This window comes from Onychomys torridus, chromosome 22 (genome assembly GCF_903995425.1).
Source record: "Onychomys torridus chromosome 22, mOncTor1.1, whole genome shotgun sequence".
In the NCBI taxonomy this organism is placed as follows: Eukaryota; Metazoa; Chordata; class Mammalia; order Rodentia; family Cricetidae; genus Onychomys; species Onychomys torridus.
The window spans coordinates 7,867,760-7,887,510 of NC_050464.1; the positions used below are offsets into that span (position 1 = coordinate 7,867,760).

Here is a 19,751-nt window from a genome sequence, read left to right on the forward strand (position 1 = left end):
ATGATTTCCAGATATGAATAACAAGTCCAACATTTTCTACTAGGCATAGTCCCTAAATTTAAATAATTGTATTGTTCAGTCCTTAAGAGCAAAGACTGTTATGTAGAGGATGTGGATGTGGATCAGCACAGAAACCTAGGAACTCAGTTCTTGCCTAGCACCCACAAGGTCCTGTGATCCATCCCCAGCACTACATAAAACAGGTGTAATGGTACATGCCTGTAGTCCAGCACTCAGGAGGTAGATGAGTTGAAGGTCATCCACAGCTACATACTGCAAGTCCAAGGCTACATGTTCAATGAAAACTTCATCTGAGGGGAAGGGAAAAAAAAAAAAAAAAGGCCTCATGTGGCTCAAATTCAGACAACTTTGGCTTCAGGGGTGCTTGGGTTACAGATGTCCACCACAGTCAGCCAGTCCTGAAGCACCATGTTTCTGTAGTATTTGTTTCAAATGTTTATACTTCTTTGAAATTATATGACTCTTTGTTCTGCTTCTGAATGCTGAGATTATAGATGTGAACCACCATGCCCAGCTTTCTTGGGGTTTTGAGTTATAATCTCATTATATAGCCCAGGCTGGTCTTCACCTCTAGGCTCTTCTCTGCATCTCAAGTGCCAGGATCACGAGTGTACCACCATACCCAAGCAGAGATGAGTATTTTGAAAAAACTCAATGTACACTTAGAGGCTCGCTACATATCACTTTTCCATGGCCATCTACCTTTTTTTTAAATGTGCATTGGTGTTTTGCCATGGGTGTCAGGTCCCCTGGAACTGGAGTCACAGACAGCTGTGAGCTGCCATGTGGGTTCTGGGAATTGAACCAGAGTCCTCTGGAAGAGCAGTCAGGCTCTTAACCACTGAGCCATTCTCTCCAGCCTCCTAACATCCACCTTTATCATACAGGCCCTCTCACTGGCCTGGAGTTCACTAATTAGGCTAGACTGGATGGCTAACAAGCTTCACAGACTCTATCACCTCCCTGATGCTGGGACTGTAAACAATGGCAGCTATGCTGGGCTGTGGTATGTGAGTTCTGGGAATCAAACTCAGGCCCAGCTTGCACAGAAAGCAATTTCCTGTGCCCCTAGCCCTTTGTTTTGTTCCTGGTACATTCTTGCTTTGTAATCCAAGTTGGCATAGAACTCAATTCATAGACCAGGGTGTGTTTGAACTCATAATCAGCACAGGCTAGCCCGGAACTCATGCCTCAGCCTTCTGAGTGTTGGGTGTGCAGTACTATACTTGACCATGTTGCACTATTTCTGAACCTATGAGAGAGAGGAGAGAAGAGGAAACAGGAGGGCAAAGAAAGAAGGAGGAGGAGGGTAAGAGGAGGATGGAGGGGGAAAGAGTTCAAATCCGTCTATGTGTTGGCTTTCTTCAAGTAGACTCACATCTTCATTAGCAACCTGTCTCACCCGGTGCTACAGATGCTTAAATGTTAGGAAGACAGTGATATTAACAAAAAGATGAGGAAACATGAGCACACACACAAAATAAAACATTTATTATGCTAAAGAGCAGATTTTATTATTTTCCCAAAACACTAAAATAGCCCATGGCATAGTAATTTAGCACACAGTATAAATGACATATATAGTCAGGTTCTCCTCCCCCCAGGACTGTTTTAACTCTCTTGGGTAGGGAGCTTAAAAATGTCCACTCTTTAAATGACCTTTATTAAAGTTATCAACAAACCACAAAGGGAGAAATACTTTAGAAAAAAATCAATGTAAAAGAGATCACGAATCCTAGCATCTGGGAAAGGGGAAATACTTCATTTGCAATCTGTGTTCTGTCAGCAGAAGAGTCCCAAACTCTTCTGTGATTTAAGATAATCCTAAATTTAATATTGCAACTTCTCCAAAGTGCCGCCGTTGACAACTGCGCTTCAAGCTGAAGGAAAGGACGTGTGTGCTTGCAAGTCAGAAAGTCCATACAGTGCAGAAAGGGCAAGACTCGTCATGACCAGAGCAAGGCTTACAAGAAGTGGAGGGGCAGCCTACAGAGCTCCACTTCTATCAGGTGGCCAGAGGTGAGCTGAGACAGGTGGCATCTGGGATGTTAGCCCTTTAGAATAGGTCTCCGCAATAAAGAACTCTGCGCTAAATGGTTTTGTCTGATCTATACTGGACAATCATTTCTTAGAAGGGTTTTCCAAGTTCCGAGTCTTTACAAAACGATTAAAAACATGCTCAAGAATGTCTCTCTGCATCAATCAGCGAGGTGTGTCTGGTCACAGGAATCAGAGCAGGAACTGAATGGCTGCAGCATACACCAGAATTAATGCAAAAGAAACTGCAAGACGACCTTTAAAATTAATCTGCTATTTTTATTGTTCTGCCTGTACCTTATCTATGGCATTAGACTTGCTAATCTGGAGGATTGCAGAGCCAGTGACCCCCACGACTATCTGCAGACCTTCTGAAGTACTTTTTAAGCTTGAGAGAGTTTTGTTGTATTCTACTGTTTGCTCTGAAAACACAGGGTTTAAACAGTCAAGAGATACACATCTTGTCTCATCTTCTGGGAGAACCTCATAATGGGCAGAAGCATATGGCAGCTGGCACAGCTCAGAATATGGGTAAGACAGTTCCGACCTGGTACCCAGCCCCTCAAGAACAACACTTAGCAGCAGTTTACACTTCAGGAAACCCATTTCCCTCAGTTTTGGATGACCTGGCCATCCTGACACCCAGGACTCTCCTTTGGGGTACTGTCCACAGCTGTCTGTGGCCCTGGGCCCTTTTCCTGGCCAGTTACTTCCTAGTGCATCTCCGATGCCACAGGATACCCCAGCCAGATGTTCTTCTGAAGCAGGTGACAGAATCTTGCTTATGGAGGCTGCTGGAGCCAAATTTCTTCCCATTGATTCCTTCAGATACTGAAGCACTTTGTACCCACTGTGAAGTATGCGGTCAGCCTCACTCTGATCATGTTTCATTTCCAAGGATGCCACCACTGTGTCCTGTGACTTTCCATCAGTATCTGCTACAGGCTGATCTGTCCAGGAAGGCACATCTGCTCGGCTGGGGCTCCCCTTCTGGCTTCTCTTCTTAAGGTCGCATGATAGTTTGTCCAAGTTACCTCCTTGTGACCTCTTTACATTTGCCAAGAAAGTACCCAGGGTTCCTCTCCCACCCCTCATGCTTTGCGCCCTCTGATGCAGTGAGCCGGGGTGATGCCTATCAGTCAGGGGTGGCCTTCAGTGGATCTCAATATGAACCTAGAAAAGATAATCAAATCAAAATTCTGTGACAGAGGGTTATTAAAACACTTAAGCACACAAAATATCACCAAATACTAGTTCCTTGAGGAATGAGGCCTCAGAGCTGAACAGGAACCAGAGAGTGAAAGGCACTGGCCACTGTCACAGACCAGCCTGGGCTTTGTAGTGAATTCCAGACTAGCGTATGCTTATAGCATAGAGATGGAAACAGGAAGATCACAAGTTCAAGGCCATCCTTGGCTACAGAGTGAATCTGAAGTCAGTCTGGGCTATATGAGACCTTGACTCAAATAGATAAATACACAAAGTATACATAAAGGCAAACAATCAATCCCCATGTCCCCAGGTCTTATAAGCCCCAGCCCCCATGTTAAGTCTACAAAAAAATCAATACTGTTATGCTATGGTAAACAAACCTGCCCACCAAAATGCTGAGTGAGAGAGGAGTTTATTTCCAAGTTCAAGGGAAAAATAAAATGCAGTTCTGGGAGCCAGTTCCTCAACTCCACTCCTTTCACCCCTGCTGAAGATGCTAAGGACTCAAAATGCAACAGAGAGCTAGGAGCAAAGGCTCCAAGGCATGGCCAAGATCCTCAGGGCAATCAGAAGGCCTCCTCCACACAAACCCTCCCTGTAAGATCCTCAGGGCAATCAGAAGGCCTCTTCCACACAAACCCTCCCTGTAAGATCCTCAGGGCAATCAGAAGGCATCTTCCACACAAACCCTCCCTGTAAGATCCTCAGGGCAATCAGAAGGCATCTTCCAAACAAACCCTCCCCTGTATGAGGCAGCCAACCTGCTCAATGACAATAGGCCTGACCCAGATAGGCAGCTGCTGCCCTGCTGGATGCCTGTCTCCTCACCTTCCCCAAACCAGGCTATTAATGGCCTCGGGCACCTGACCGTCCAGACTACCACTGCTCTGTAACCTAAAAATATCCTGCCCCCAATACTTTGCAAAGCAAGCTAGCAAGGCCAGTCCTAAGGGGACTAGGAAGGAGTTACAGTGAGTAGGGCAATGGGCTTGGTTGAGCAGGATCCTGTGGGCTGGTGGCTTGAGCACACACTCGAAGACGACAAGCCTACAGCTGTGGAGAGCTGTGAAGTGGACCCTGGTACTGATGGGCCCTGAATACCAAGGATGAGGAAAGGCGCTCACACCACCCTTCTGAATGAAGCTGACTGGGAGAACACATCACTGAGTTTCTTCTACGGACCTGGCAAGCATCTCTGCATCACACCTGATCTCACAAAGCCAGCTGTGCCCTATGGTCACGCCTTGTCTCCTGGTCACACATCTGCTCAAAAGTTCATTCAATAAGGAGAAGCTACACCCAGCTCTGGAGGAGCTGGATGAGTCAGTATCCTCAGGAGAGGTCACAATTTCTCAGGCTGTGTTGGAGGCTGAGCATGGGAAAGCACTGAGCACTCTCTCCAGGCAGCAGCATCCCACAGTGACAGCGGTGGCAGCTTTTCTGTCAGTACTGACAAGTGTCTCAGGGAATGAATGAAGGGCTGCTGGAGGGTTGTTAAAGCAAAGGGCAGAAAAGGGACCTCAACAGACAAGTGCATCTCAGTGGGGGAGCAGAGGTCAAAGCCCAGACTGGGGCTGCTGAAGCAGTGAATAGTGAACAGTCAGTCTATCCAAGGCAAGCAGCTAACGTTGGAAGTCTCCCCTTTACCTGGGATTCAGCTCCTAGGATTTCTTTGCTACAGAATCAGCTGCTCCCCAAGCCTTTCCCCGAGTCAGGTGCTGTTCTAGGTCATAATGCCAGGACAGCGGAACAAGAAGACAAAACAGATCCAGGTTTCCTTTCTAGTGAATCATTAACCCATATGCATAAACCTCACTGTAATACTGCTCAAAGGTCAATCTATAGCCACGCCTCATAACTGTTTAAGTGAGGGACTGGAGAGGGCCCGGCAGTTAAGAATGCTTGTTGCTCTTCCACCTGATATCAATTCCCAGCACTCAAAAAGGGCGGACTCACAACTGCCTAGGGATCCAATACCCTCTTCTGGCCTCCATGGGCACACATCCCACACATAAAAATTTCAAATTAAAATACAGTTCCAGTTCCATATCCAAGTGGTCCAGTTCCATTTCCAAGTGCATGGGGGAGGGAAGGCACTTTTATCCACAGCTCTAGGGAGGTGGAGACACGCAGATCTCTGAGTCTTGCTGGCCAGCTAGCCTAGCCTACTGGGCAAGTTCCAGTCCAGTGAGAAAGTCAAGATGGAAGCATAACACCGGAAGTTGTCCTCAGTCTCCACATACATGTGCACTACCCCCCCCCCCCGAAAGTTAAGATGAGCCCAAAGTGGTGGTGCATGGCTGTACTCTCAGTACTCAGGGAGAGCATAGAGAGGAGAATCATGAGTTCAAGGTCATCCTCAGCTATTCAGTAAATCTGAGGCCAGCTTAGGGCTACATAAGAACCCATCTTTAACTTTCCTCTCAAAATAAATAACAAGGGGCAAGAGATATAACCCCATGGTAGAATGTTGACCCTGGATTACACCAAGCTCTTAGTTTGGGTTTTTTGTTTTGTTTTTTTTGAGACCAGAGTCTCACTATGCAGCCCTGGCTAGTCTAGAGTTCACTATGTAGATAGACCAGGCTACCTTAAATTCAATGAAATCTGCCTGCCTCTGCTTCCCAAGTGCTAGTGTGAAACGAAATACCTGGCTAAGCCCTTGCTTTGACCTCAACAACAACACACACACACAGTTAAAACAAGCCAAGTGTGGTGGTACATGACTGGAATCCCAGTATGGAGGAGGCCAAGACAAGGCGGCTTTCCAGTCTAAGGCCAGCATGGACTACATGGCAAGAAATGTATCTCAAAAACATATGAAGTAATGGCACCAGAATATATGTGGATAAGGACTTTCTAATGACAGCAAACATCAAACATGAAAAAAGATTGAACTTGGACTCCACAAAAATAAACGTTAAGGATCTGGATAGAGGATTCGCTAGTTAAGAGCACTTGCTATTCTTGCATAAGACTGGTGTTCAAACACAGCACCCACATGGTTGCTTACGACCACCTGTAACTCCAGTTCCAGTGAATCTGATGCCCTCCTCTGGCCTCCGAGGGCACCAGGCATGCAAATGGGGCACAGATATATATGCAGGCACTTACACATACCCATAAAATAGAAATAATAAATCTTTAAAAACGATTTTCAGACTCAGCATGGTGGTACCTACCTTGAATCCCAGCACTTGGGAGGATGAGGCAGGAAGAATTCTAGTTCAAGGCCAGCCCTGTCGCAAACCTCCTTTTCTCAAAAGTAAACAAACTTAAGCATGACCAAAACATATCATAAGCAAAGACAAAGCAGAATATGCTCAAAAATTGTTTATCTAGGGGCTGGAGAGATGGCTCAGAGGTTAAGAGCATCAACTGCTCTTCAGAGGTCCTGAGTTCAATTCCCAGGACCCACATGGTGGCTCACAACCATCTGTAATGAGATCTGGCACCCTCTTCTGTATGCATAATAAATAAATAATTCTTAAAAAAAAAAAAAAAAAAAAAAAAGGCGGGGGCTGGAGAGATGGCTCAGAGGTTAAGAGCACTGACTGTTCTTCCAGAGGTCCTGAGTTCAATTCCCAGCAACCACATGGTGGCTCACAATCATCTGTAATGAGATCTGGAACCCTCTTCTGTATGCATAATAAATAAATAAATCTTAAAAAAAAAAAGGGGGGGGTTGGGGATTTAGCTCAGTGGTAGAGCGCTTGCCTAGCAAGCACAAGGCCCTGGGTTCGAGCCTCACCTCAAAAAAAAAATACATTTAAAAAAAATTGTGGGCTGGAGAGATGGCTCAGAGGTTAAGAGCACTGACTGCTTTTCCAGAGGTCCTGAGTTCAATTCCCAGCAACCACATGGTGGCTCACAACCATCTGTAATGAGATCTGGTGCCCTCTTCTGGCCTGCAGTCATACATGTTGTATACATAATAATTTTTTTAAAAAACTTAAAAATAAAGAAGTGCAGTGTATTTATTAAAAAAAAAAAAAATCTAACAGCCAGGTATGGGTGGCTTGTGCCTCAGATGCTTTGAAGCAAGCAGACCAATCATTTTTAGTTCAAGTCCTGTGTAGAATACATGGTTATATTCCAGGACAGCCTGCAGTATAGACAGAGCAGGGGTAGGACTGGGGAGATGGCTCAGTGAGTAATATCATTTCCTGTACTAGCACGAGAATCTGAGTTAGAAACTCCCACACTTAAACAAACACTCCAATGAGGTGGGTGTGACCACATGAGCATCTGTAAACCCAGCATTTCCAGGATGGAAACAAAATCCCCTGCGGTTGCCCCAGCTAGCCTAGCTGAAACATCAAGCTTCCAGTTCAATGAGATGCTGTTTCAATGTGCACTTGGGCATATGCATCCACACTCATGTGCATGCATCAAACACACACACACACACACACACACACACACACACACACAAATGCCCATAGCAACATTATGCATAGTCAGATAGTGACAACAACCCAAAGGTCCAGTAGCCAACTGAAAGTTATCTGGAGTAATGGCAACTATTAATAGATTCAAAGTGGGATCCAGCAGTGGAAAAGCACATTGGTGGAGGCAACTGGAGCCATCTAAGTGGCATGCTCACACCAGAGGTGGGGAACTCTATAGGGGTTCTCAAGACTATCATTTTTTCCTTTTCTTATTTATTTAAGACACAGAGTCTTGAATAGCCAGGCTGACCTCAAACAGGCCAGATAGTGGAAGACGACCCTGAACTCCTGATCTCTTGCATACTTGGACTACAGGGCGAGGTCATCTTGCCTTAGTTGTATGTGGTGCTGGGGATGGAACCTAGGTCTCAGGGCATGTTAGGTGAGGTCTCTTCCAGCCAGGCCACATCCCCAGTGCCTTATCCACTCACCTGTCCGTGGACTTGTTGCTACTGTCTTTGGGATACTGTTTATCAACACTGGAGGACCGGGCTTTGAATCATTTTCAAACCTCTCAGGTATATACCCAGAAGCAGACTTAGTTGACTGTGGGTTAAGTCCACATTCAACAGTGTGAAGAACCACAAGGCTTTCATGACAGCTGAGCATTTTACAATCCAACCAGCAGCACACAAGGACTGAGGACACGCACCTTTACCTACATCTGCTTCTGCAACCTCTGCTCCCACCCTCCACCTTACAAAGCCATCCTAACAGGTGTGGAGTGGCATCTCACTGCTCCTGAGTGATCTGCTTTCTCCAGGAGTTCAGGATCTTCTCAAGGACACATCTGCCATCTGTGTATCTGCTTAGATAAATCTCTATGCCAGCTCCTTCAAAGACTGGATTAGGCTGCTTGGGTTTTTGTTTGTTTGTTTGTTTGTTTGTTTCTTAATTGTAAGAGGTCTTTCTCTATTCAGGGTATTAATCCTTTACCAAATTTACCAACAAACGCTTTTTTCCATTCTGTGGGTGATCTTTTTTACTTTCTTCCCCCTGATGTTAAAGATGGACCCAGGGCCTTATCCACACTGAGCTAACATGTGACCACTGAGCTACATACTCAGCTCCTCCAAATTCATTCTTTTTTATGTAGAAGTAGTTTGTGTTTATTCAATTTTATTGCATCCTACAAAACTATCAAGGGGTGAAGAAACTGGCTCAGACAAGTGGGGGCTGGAGCTCAGAGCTCAATACACTAAGTGCAGCCCCAGCAGTAAGCAGTTTTGGTATTTGGTTTTTTGTTTGTTTGCTTGTTTGTTTGTTTGTTTGTTTGAGACAGGGTTTCTCTGTGTATCCTTGGCTATCTTGGAACTCTCTCTATAGACCAGGATGGCCTCAAACTCATAGAGATTTGCCTGCCTGTGCTTCCCAAGTGCTGAGATTTCATCTCTCATGTGACGGGTCTCTTTTTACTTATTATTAGTAAAAATAGAATGAATTCACATACTTTGAAACAGTATTTATATGTGTGATGGATACAAGTGTGTGTGCACATTCCAAGGTCAAAGGACAACCCTGGTGTTGGTTCTCGCCTTCTCTGCAGCCAGAATTCTTACACTAACACCTGCCTGGACCATACAGGATTATTTCCAACTCTTTCAGAAACAAGGAGGCTGCTGTGGTGACACAGCTTGTAATCCTAGTGCTCGGGGAGCCAAAGCAGGATCTAGAATTCCAGTACCCTGAGCTACAAAATGAGTTCTAGGTCAGCCTGGTGAGGCTGTCTCAAAACAAGCAAAATGAAACAAGTCCAGAATACAGAATACAGGTAAGAGGCAGGGAAGATGACTCCAGAGTTAAGAGTGTTTGCTGCTCCTGGAAATGACCCAAGTTAAGTTCCCAGCACCCACACTGGGTGGTCACAATCACCTATAACTCCAGCTCAGGGAATCCGACACTCTCTTCTTGCTTCCACATGCATCTGCATAAACACCCATATACACATTTTTTAAAAAAAGGAATTTAGGTGTTGGGCCAAAAGTCACTTTCTACCAAGACTGATGACCCCAATCGATGCCCAGGACCCACAGTATAGAAAGAGAGAACTGATTCAGACAAATTATCCTCTACCCTACACACACACTTAAACACCAAGGAAAAGCAAGAAGGGGAGCTGCTCCAATGCACTTTGTACAAATCTACCACTTTCTTCCTGGCTCACTACTTTAGTCTCCAGCTTTCTGCTGTTCCAGGCTTGACCCACATGTGGGTCCTTGTGAGAGCTCTGCCCTCTGTCCCCACTCTGCACTCCTCCAACCCAAACATCAGTGTGGCAACAGTCTCCACCTCGGCCAGGGTTTTGCTGAAGTACTCAATGAGGTCCTCTGTTCTGCTCAGAATGCCAGCCAGCTGCCCTTCCCTTAGAAGACAGAAAGATTTCCATGTGCTAGAGAAGTTCTGAGAATGGGTGTGTGACAACTGCCCAATATGGAAAGGCGTTAATGCCCCAAATTAGACACTTAACTAGCAAGATAATTTGGTTTTTTATTTATTGAGATGGAGTTTCATGTGACCCAAACTGACCTCAAACTCACTCTGTAGCTGATACTGACTTTGAATTCCTGATGCTCCTGCCTCCGGCTCCTAACTGCTAAGATCATAAGCTTGCACCACTATACCTAGCTTGCACGATAAGCTTTGTTATAAGTTTTTCCTCCCTTAGTGTCTCTACATGCTGAGATTCCAGACCTGTAGGACAATGTCTGGTAAAGCAAAAACTTATTAAATACAAGGGGGAAAAGATGTCTACGTGGTAAGAGGGTACTGAAACCCATGAAGCTATGGATTTAGAAAGGGGTTCAGAGTGGAGAAAGAGGCCTTTTGAGGGCTTTTGAGATGGCTCTGTGGGGAAATGTGCTTGATACTATGCCTGCTGACTTGAGTTTGAGAAAAGGAACCCATACTATAGGAGACAAGGGACTCCTGCAGGTTGTGCTCTGACCTCTATGCATACATTATGACATTCCATGTGCACACACACACACACACACACACACACACACACACTCTCATGCACATATACATAAAATAAGTAAATAGGATGCAATAGAAAGAGGAGATTGGAGCTAGGAGCTGGGGATGTAGCTCAGTGGCCAAGAGTCTGTGAGTCTAATCCCCAGTACTAAACAAGTGGGACAGAGCTGGGTGGTGGTGGAGCACACCTTTAATCCCAACACTAGGGAGGCAGATTTCTACAGAGCGAGTTTGAGGCCAGCCAGGGCTACACAGGGCAATCTTGTCTCAAAAAACTTAAAAAGAAGAAGAGGAGAAAGAAGAGGAGGAGGAGGAGGAGGATGGTTAAGAGCATAGAAGGCAAATAATGATTCGAAGGTTTGCTGAGCACAGGCAGCAAGGGAGGAGCTGAAGGTGAAATAGGACATCTTGGTCGGCCTTCATAGTATCCTTTCTCTTCTTTTTAGGCCTTCTCTTTGGGGGACACAGGACTAAGACACTTGATCCATGTTTCCTGTTTTTAATATTTATTTGTTTGTTTGTTTGTTTATTTATGATGTATATAGCATGTATAGTTGACTGCAGGCCAGAAGAGGGCACCAGATCTCATTGCAGATGGTTGTGAACAACCACGTGGTTGCTGGGAACTGAACTCAGGACCTCTGCAGTCAGTGCTCTTATCCTCTGAGCCATCTCTCCAGCCCAATCCATGTTTCTTCCAGCCATACCAGTGAAAAGTTATAGGCATGGCTTGTTCCAGCAGGTATTCATGATACTGGTTATGTCTGTTGGTTTGGTTTTTGTTTTTCAAGAGGAGATTTCTCTATGTATCCCTGGCTGTCCTGGAACTAGCTCTGTAGACCAAACTGGCCTCAAAGTCAAAGATCCACCTGCCTCTGCCTCTGCCTCTGCCTCCTGCATGCTGGAATTAAAGGTGTCCACCACCGCCCAGCATTTTATATAGTTATTTTTAATTTTTATTTTAGTTGGGAATGGGCAAGGTTTCATGTAGCCCAGGCTGGCTTTGAACTCCTGCTCTTCCAGCCTTTACCTCCCAAGTGTTGAGATTACAAGCGTATGCTACCATGGACCACCCAGATTGTTTTTACTTATATATAGTAATTGGTATAGATTCTCACTTTTTGTTTGTTTGTTTTGTTTGTTGTTTTGGGGTTTGGGGTTTGGTCTGGTTTGGTTTTGAGACAAGGATTTCTCTGTGTAGATCAGGCTGGTCTAGACCCACCTGCCTCTGCCTCCCAAAGATTCTCACTTTTTGTTTGTTTGTTTTGTTTGTTGTTTTGGGGTTTGGGGTTTGGGGTTTGGTCTGGTTTGGTTTTGAGACAAGGGTTTCTCTGTGTAGATCAGGCTGGTCTAGACCCACCTGCCTCTGCCTCCCAAAGATTCTCACTTTTTACCACCTGTCTTGTATGAAACAGTGGGATGTTAATAACCTCAAAAGATTGAGGCTTGCTTAAAAACAGTACTTTCTTTCCTTTGCTTTTTTGTTTGTTTCGTTTTGTTTGAGACAGAGAAACTATGTAGCCTTGGCCAGTCTAGAACTTATTATGTAGACCAGGCTGGCCTTGAATTCACAGAGATCTGCCTGCCTCTGCCACCGAAGTGTTGGGATTAAAGATGTGCCTGGCTTTATTTTTTAAGATTTATTTTTTTAGCCAGGTGGTGGTGGCGCATGTCCTTAATCCCAGCACTTGGGAGGCAGAGCCAGGCAGCTCTCTGTGAGTTCTAGGCCAGTCTAGCCTACAGAGAGAGATCCAGGACAGGCACCAAAGCTACACAGAAAAACCCTGTCTCAAAACAAAACGAGAGAGAGAGAGAGAGAGAGAGAGAGAGAGAGAGAGAGGGAGGGAGGGAGGGAGGGAGGGAGGGAGGGAGGGAGGGAGGGAGGGAGGGAGAAATGTATTCTTTTACTTTTAATTATGTGGCTGGAGGTACACTCACAATCATAAGCGGTTGTGAGCCACTAAGTGTCAGTGTCAGATACCAAACTCCAGTCCTCTGCAAGAGCTCTCTCTCAAATCCTTTTCTATTTTAGGATAGGGATCTTGTCACTATGTTGCTCACAATGACCACAAACTGGCTAACGAGGCAGCCCAATCGGCCAAGTACTTGCCATGCAAACATGAGAACCCAAGTTCCATCCTCCAGAGTACACAGGAAAAAAGCTAGGTGTGGTGCCACGGTTTTATAATCCCAGCACTGGGGAGATGGACACAGGAGAATTACTAGAAATAAGAAGATCCCTGGGGCTCCCTGGCCAGCCAATCTAGTCAAATTAGTGAGCCTAAAGCCAATGAGAGACCTTGTCTCAAAAAAATCAAGAGGCTTGCACCTGAGGACAGACACCCAAGGTTGACCTCTGACCTATACATACATACATACACACATATATGCATTTGCATGCTTGAGCATACACAACACACTCACAGGCCCCCAATCCCTGGACTCAAGTGATCTTCCTGTCTAGGCCTCACAAGCAGCTGGAATTATAGGTGTACACTAGTTTACAAACAGCACTTTTAAAAAAACTTTTTTTTTTTGTTACATTTGTTTGTGTGTGTATGTGGTCCCTCCTGTGGTCAAAAAGCAATCCACAGGAGTCATTCTTTCCTTTGACCAAACATTCATAACTCAAAAATTAAAAGTAAATAAAAAATATTTTTTAAAGATTTGTTTTATAAATAACCAACTTCATTGACTAGTTATGTGAGATGCTGAAAGTTACATTGCAGTTACTGATACAAATGGTGTTAACTGGAGACTTTAAAGCATTCTAAATGTTTTGCTTATTCCTAGAATATTCTTCAGAAAGTTAAGACATGTTTTATGTCTAAGTGCTAAGTCTTAGTATAGTGTTTATGATCCTATAAAACAAGCAACAGGATATGATGTACATTTGGTTACTTATTGGATTTAATTTCTACTTGATCCTCTAAAAGAATAGTGTGTGGGTACAATGTAATAACATGATTTTCATGAAACAGTTGAGACTGAAGCCTTTCAAAGTTATTTGATTTTTAGATCATCAGTCACGTAATGAAAATGGTTCTGTTTGCAATGTGAGCCCTGTACTTGGTTACCACAAATGTTTGCTTTTATAATATACAGATTTTCCTTGGAAATAAAAGATGAAACACATTTCCCCCTAAGTTTTCCAAGAAATAAAAGAAATTAAAAAAAAAAAAAAGATTTGTTTTATGTGTATGAGTGGTCTGCAAGCTTGTGTACCACAAGCACTCCAAGGTGCTTACAGAGCTGGAACTGAAGTTACATATGGTTGTGAGCCATCATATGGGTGTTGGGAACAGAACCTGGGCCCTCTGCAAAAACAGCAAAGTGCTAAGCCAACTCTCTAGTCCTAGTACTTTAAAATGATAACCCTGAGTTTTCTGAGTCTACAAACACCTTTGCGTCTATTTTCTCATTCAATCATCTTTCAGACTAAAGAGCTGTTAGTACTGTTAGAACGCCTCACTGCTGAGTTAGGGATGCAGCTCTGTGGTGACTTAAGGGATCTTGGGTTCTATGCCCAGCACTGCCAAAAGGGTAAGAGAAACCCCAATGCCCTATGAACAAGATGTTAAGTGTAGGGTTAACAAAACCTTAGGGTCTAATAGTTTAAACAGATTCCTGTCCCCTATTACAGAGGAAGTTAACAGTATACTGGAGGAAAAAGGCTGTGAGCTGTCAAGAGTCCCTTCAGCCAGGCTCGATTTCTTATTGCACCTTCCCATATCCAAAGGTCAGAACATTGAAACCCTCAAGCTAGGTTCAGTTAGTGATTTTTCACAAATAAACAAAAATCCTAAAGCCTTCAGGGGAGCTTAAAGATTAGATATAAAGACTTCAAGTATGGCATTGTACCCCAGAACCTCTCTCTTCCTCCCGCAATACAAAAAGGCTGCATTTGGCCAGGTCCACGATCAAAACCCTTACATGGGTCCTAGGAAATCCTTTTCTGGCTGGGCAGTGGTACACACCTTTACTTCCAGCACCTGAGGAAGAGGCAAGTGGGTCTCTTTGAGTTTAAGGCCAGCCTGGTCTACGTAAGGAATTCTAAAGAGAGCCAAACTGAGCAGGGTTGTATGGTAAGAGCCTGTCTCAAAAGGTGTTGGGGGGAGGGGGAGACACACCTTTCCCTCTACCTGGGCCCACTTGACCCTGAATTAAGACAGCCAGATTCTCTATAGCTGGCTACACCTAACTCATGACTCCTCTGGAGCCCACCGAGCTGCCCTCAATACCGATGGGCCTGCACTCACTCAGTGTTCACACCACTCTGATAGAAGGCAAGTGCTCTCCTCCCAAAGGCGCTTGCCTTCAATCACTACAGTGCACACTCCCTGTTATGAAATATGGATTTGAATCACCTTTCCAGAGATGTTCTCACTGTCCTACAAACAGATGCGCAATTAGAAAACACCAGGAATGGAATTTGCCACTGTTTATTACTTATAAAACAAACAAGCCTTCAGCAGTCCTGTGGTGAAGAAAACCAGTGCAAGATTACAAAAGTTCCCTCTGAAAGAACTAAACTGTGAGAGTGTCCCAGTCAAGGAAGACATTCATCACACCCCAGGAGCAGGAAGGGAATGGTTGCAACTAGGTAAAGAGGAGACCCTAACAAAGTCTAGTCAGTCATCAAGGTGTAAGCTAGGTGAGAGGTCAGTCATATCCACATAGGATAAGCATGTACATGCTGTGCTGATGTTTGAGGATGACAGAACATGCTTTATAATGTTTAGAAGACTTCTCTAGGGAGCCAGAGAAATAGCTCGGCTGTTAGGGAGTACCTGCTGCTCTTCCAGAGAACAGTCAGGTTAGTTCATAACTGCCCATAACTACATCTCCAGGGGATCCAGCGACCTCTTCTGGCCTCCTCCTGCTGCAGATACACACAGATCCACGCATACACATAATATATACAAATATGACACCTCTGACTGGTGGAAAACAGATGGAGAATACACAAAAATCCAGGCTAGCAATTGGAGTAGCTTGGACTAGAGAAGGGTACAAAGAGAAATCAATACAAGAGGAAGTGTTTTGGGTTTTGTTATTTAGACAGGGTCTTGCTATGTAGCCAAAGATGACCCAGAGCCTCTCATGCCTCCATCTCCCAGAAGCTAGGGTTACAGGCATGGATCATTACACCCAGTTTATGCAGTACTAGAGATTAAACCCAGGGCACTGTGCAGAGTAGGCACACACTCTCCCACCTAAGCAACATCCCTAGCCTGTTATTTTTTTAATGGTACAAAACACAGCAATTTGAGATATAACATTATGTAGCAGGTAATCTCTTGTAGTCTTCCACATAATTTTCTCAATGAGCACAAATCGCACGTAACTCTAAATACCAGAGTCCATCTGTCTACACGACGGGTCAAACATGGACTACAGATACTCATGTCCCCAGACTTCGTAAACTTTGTAAACTCTTTGTAAACTCGAGATAATTTGACGTCTAAGAATCAGGATGTCTGACTGCTCTCAGAGGAGGTTACTAGATCTGGCAGAAACACCAGGGCCATGTTTCTACAGGTTGGTAATTGGCAAGGACACAGGTGTTCTAGTTTTTCTCAGTGGCCACACCCAGCACTCTTTTCTCATCTGGGACACCTGCTGTAAAGGTTTGTTATTTCTGCCCCCATGGCCTGGCATCACATAAGATGCCACAAGCCCTTGTTGGTGTAAGAGATCTTGATTTGGGAGCAGCAATATAGCTCATTTGTTAAAGTGCTTGCCTAGCATGCAGGAAGCCCCAGGTTGATCCCAGCAGTACTTCATAACCAGGTATGGTGGTACACAGCTGACACAGCTGACGACACCACCACCACCACCCCCAGCACCACCACCACCACCCCTGCCCCCCCCCCCCCCCCCCCCCAATTTGGACCTTAAAATTGGTTTTTCTTAATTCATTTTAACGAATTTGGATCATGCTTGGCTTTGGATTTCACATGGTGTGTAACCACCTGTGTCAGGGACCATTTATATACTAAGTCCATTACACTCTAATTTGACCCAACTACAGAAAAACTAGGTAAACTACTTAGAGCTGGCTCCTCCGCACACCAGGGAACCACATATGTACAGTAAGTCTGGGGCTGGGGCAATTTTCCTTGCCTACATCAAATGCAAAGTACCCACCAGGTTCAGCTCCCAGAACCACAAGAAATGAACAATATTGTCCAATTATATGCTTCCCAGGGGTGGAGCTGAGTCCTTCAACACAGCCTGTGCCACTCCAAGATGTGTAAACAGAATCCAAGGAAGCTCACTATCCAGCCTCTCTCTGACTTTTTGGGACAGAACACTCAAATTGGCAAAACCTCTCCACTAGAGAAAAGCGTTTTGTAATTCAAGAGATAGGGAACTGTCAGTTATTTCCAGCAAACGCGGCCTCCATAACTCTGACACGGGCATGCTGTTATTTCAAAATGTTTCAGGCCTCTGAATTTGTTTACCTCTTTCTCTCATCTTCCTCCCCATTGCCATTTCTAACCCCTGGCCAGAATAAATCAGATGCATTGGTCAAAACACAATTAACTTTCAACCTAATGGTACAAGGATAACATAATAAACCTTCACAAAGTTTGGGGAACCAGAATTCATGTAAGAACTCACTGTTACTGGATCGCCAACAATTTGTCATTTTTAAGGACAAAGCGTCTAAGGGACCTTCCTGTCATCTTTCCTCGGACCCCACCCCCAGATGTAGGACCTGTCCTCTGAAGCATCGTCTACGCAAAGTGGGGTTACAGAGGGAAAATGCACGGTGCTTGGTACACAATCAGCCTTCGGCTGATGGCACAAGCCTCCCAGCACATGCATCCCGCCGAGCCAGGTGGGCAGGGCCGCGACCCAGGGATGCGGAGGGCGGCTCACCTACCTGCAGACGCACATTGAGCATCATGGAAGCCACGATGTAGAGGTAGGGAAAGTTGATGCGTAGCCGCCAAGCCAAGTCAAAGAAGATGAGCAATGTGCGGGTCAACCCCTTGCAGAAGACCCCATAGGAGCGGGCGGCGGCCGAGCGCGACAGCCGGACAGCCAGACCCGACAGAGCCGTCGCCATATAGAGACCCGCGGCACTCCCACTGCCCGCCCGCCCTCCCTCTCCGCGCCGCGACGTCCAAGGCCTCCTCCCTGGGCCGCTGTTCAGAGCTCAGCGATCTCAGGGAGCTAGGGAGACCGCGGCGAGGCCGGCGGGAGGGCGGGCCGCGGGGAGCTGAGTCTGCGCGTCACTGTCGGGAAGCGCCTCCGCGAGCCACCACCTGGATCCTCCGCCTGGCCGCGCGGCCTGACGTCACAAAGCCGGCCCGCGCCTGCGCAGGCAGCAGACTCCGCCCCCTCCCGCCCCGCCTCTCGGACAGCTTTCCTAGCAAGTAGGAGGAAAGAGTTGCTGCGTTGCGTCCTGGCGCCCTCTAATGGTGAAGCTAAGGATAACACTAGAGGGAAAGTCGGGCGTGGTGGCGACAGCCTATTAATATTCCAGCACTCAGGAGACTGAGGCAGGACCTGGGCTACTTAACAAGGCTCTGTCTCGAGCAAGAAAGAAAAAAAGAAAAGAGGGGCTCAGAAGATGACTCAGCGATTAAGAACGCTTGCTGCTCCTCCAGAGGACCCTGAGTTCAGTTTTCAGTGCCCATATTAGGTGGCTCACTGCCACATACATCTCTGGCTTCAAGGGATCTGATGCCTTCTGGCCTTCGTGAGCATCTGCACTCCCCTGCACATACATATACTGAGATACACATTCACATAAAATAAATAGTCTTTAGAAAAAGAACAGGAAAGAAATGAACCATGGCCATGGTCACAGGTACTTTATACCACGTTCTTTAAAATGGGTACAGTGAGTCCAGAGAAACGGTGAAGAAGGTAAAGACACTTTCCACTACTCCTGAGAACATGAGTTCAATCCTTGGGACCCACATGGTGGGAGGACACAACTGACTCCAGCGAGTTGTTCTCTATGCTGGTTTTGTTTGGTTGGTTGGTTTTGAGGGTTTTTCTCTGTTAACTTGACACAAGTTAGAGTTATCCTGGAAGAGGGAACCTCAACAGAGAACATGGGAAGCCTGAGCAAGTGGTCCTGGGCTGTAAGAAAGCAAGGTAAGGAAGCCATGGAGAGCAAGCCAGTAAGTGATGTTCATCTGTAATTTCTAATTCAGTTTCTGCCTCCAGTTCCTGTTCTGCCTGAGTGCTTGCCTTGGCTTCCCTCAATGACAGACAGGTTTTTTGTTGGTGGTGGTTAGTTGGTTGGTTTTGTTGTTGTTTTGCTGTATAAGCCAATAAATCCTTTCCTCCCCATGTTGCTTTTGATAATGGTGCATTATCACAGTTATCGAAAGCATACTAATATATCCTCCCACTTCCTGTGTTTTATGCATATGCATACCATGAGCACGTGAACTCACAAACACACACATGCACACACACCCACATACACTAAATAAAATGTGACTTTACATGTTTTTTCTAATGGTTGCAGTGGGGGCTAGAGAGATGGCTCAGTAGTTAGTGCTTCCTGCTCTCTCTGGACCAGAGTCCAGATTGCAGTGTCCACATCAGGCAGCTTGTAAAGATTTAAAACTCCAGCTCCCTGGGATCCGATGCCCACTTCTGGCCTCCATGAGCACCCAAATGCACACATATATTCATAAACACACATATTTTTAAATGGTTACAATGGGAAATTTTCTATCATTGTATATTTACCATATTTCCAAAAGAAAGAAAAAAGGTATTTGTGGGTTAATAAATAGCCCGGTGTTCCTGTGTGAAGGGCCTGCCATCCCAGCCACTCTTGTTTAATGTTCAATTATATACACTTTAAAGTTTTAGTAATTTATTATTTTATGGGTGTAAATGTTTCGCCTGCATGCACCACTTTGCTTGCATGTGTGTCTGTGCACCATGTGTGTGCCCAGTGCCTGCAAAGGCCAGAAGAGAATATCAGATCCTCTGGAACTGGAGTGACAGACTGTGAGCTTCCAAGTGGGTGCTAGGAATCCAACCTGGGTTCTCTGGAAGAGCAACCAGTACTTT

General features: G+C 45.4%; 2 protein-coding genes across 3 annotated transcripts; both read right to left on the reverse strand.

The window, feature by feature from the left end:
• Positions 1-224: 224 nt before the first annotated feature.
• Positions 225-18,000, reverse strand: LOC118572778 (small integral membrane protein 10-like protein 2A). 2 transcript variants are annotated; one of them, XM_036172635.1, is made up of 2 exons: positions 17,590-18,000; positions 225-311 (listed from the first exon to the last, which is right to left on the reverse strand). In XM_036172635.1, exons 1-2 carry the CDS (start codon positions 17,773-17,775, stop codon positions 288-290), a joined length of 210 nt encoding a protein of 69 aa, XP_036028528.1. In that variant the 5' UTR covers positions 17,776-18,000; the 3' UTR covers positions 225-287. The 2 variants fall into 2 exon arrangements, with proteins under 2 accessions (XP_036028528.1, XP_036028529.1); XM_036172636.1 differs by lacking the exon at positions 225-311 and adding an exon at positions 3,170-3,231.
• Positions 1,666-3,156, reverse strand: Fam220a (family with sequence similarity 220 member A). The gene has a single exon (XM_036172634.1). It carries the CDS (start codon positions 3,151-3,153, stop codon positions 2,338-2,340), a length of 816 nt encoding a protein of 271 aa, XP_036028527.1. The 5' UTR covers positions 3,154-3,156; the 3' UTR covers positions 1,666-2,337.
• Positions 18,001-19,751: the final 1,751 nt, after the last annotated feature.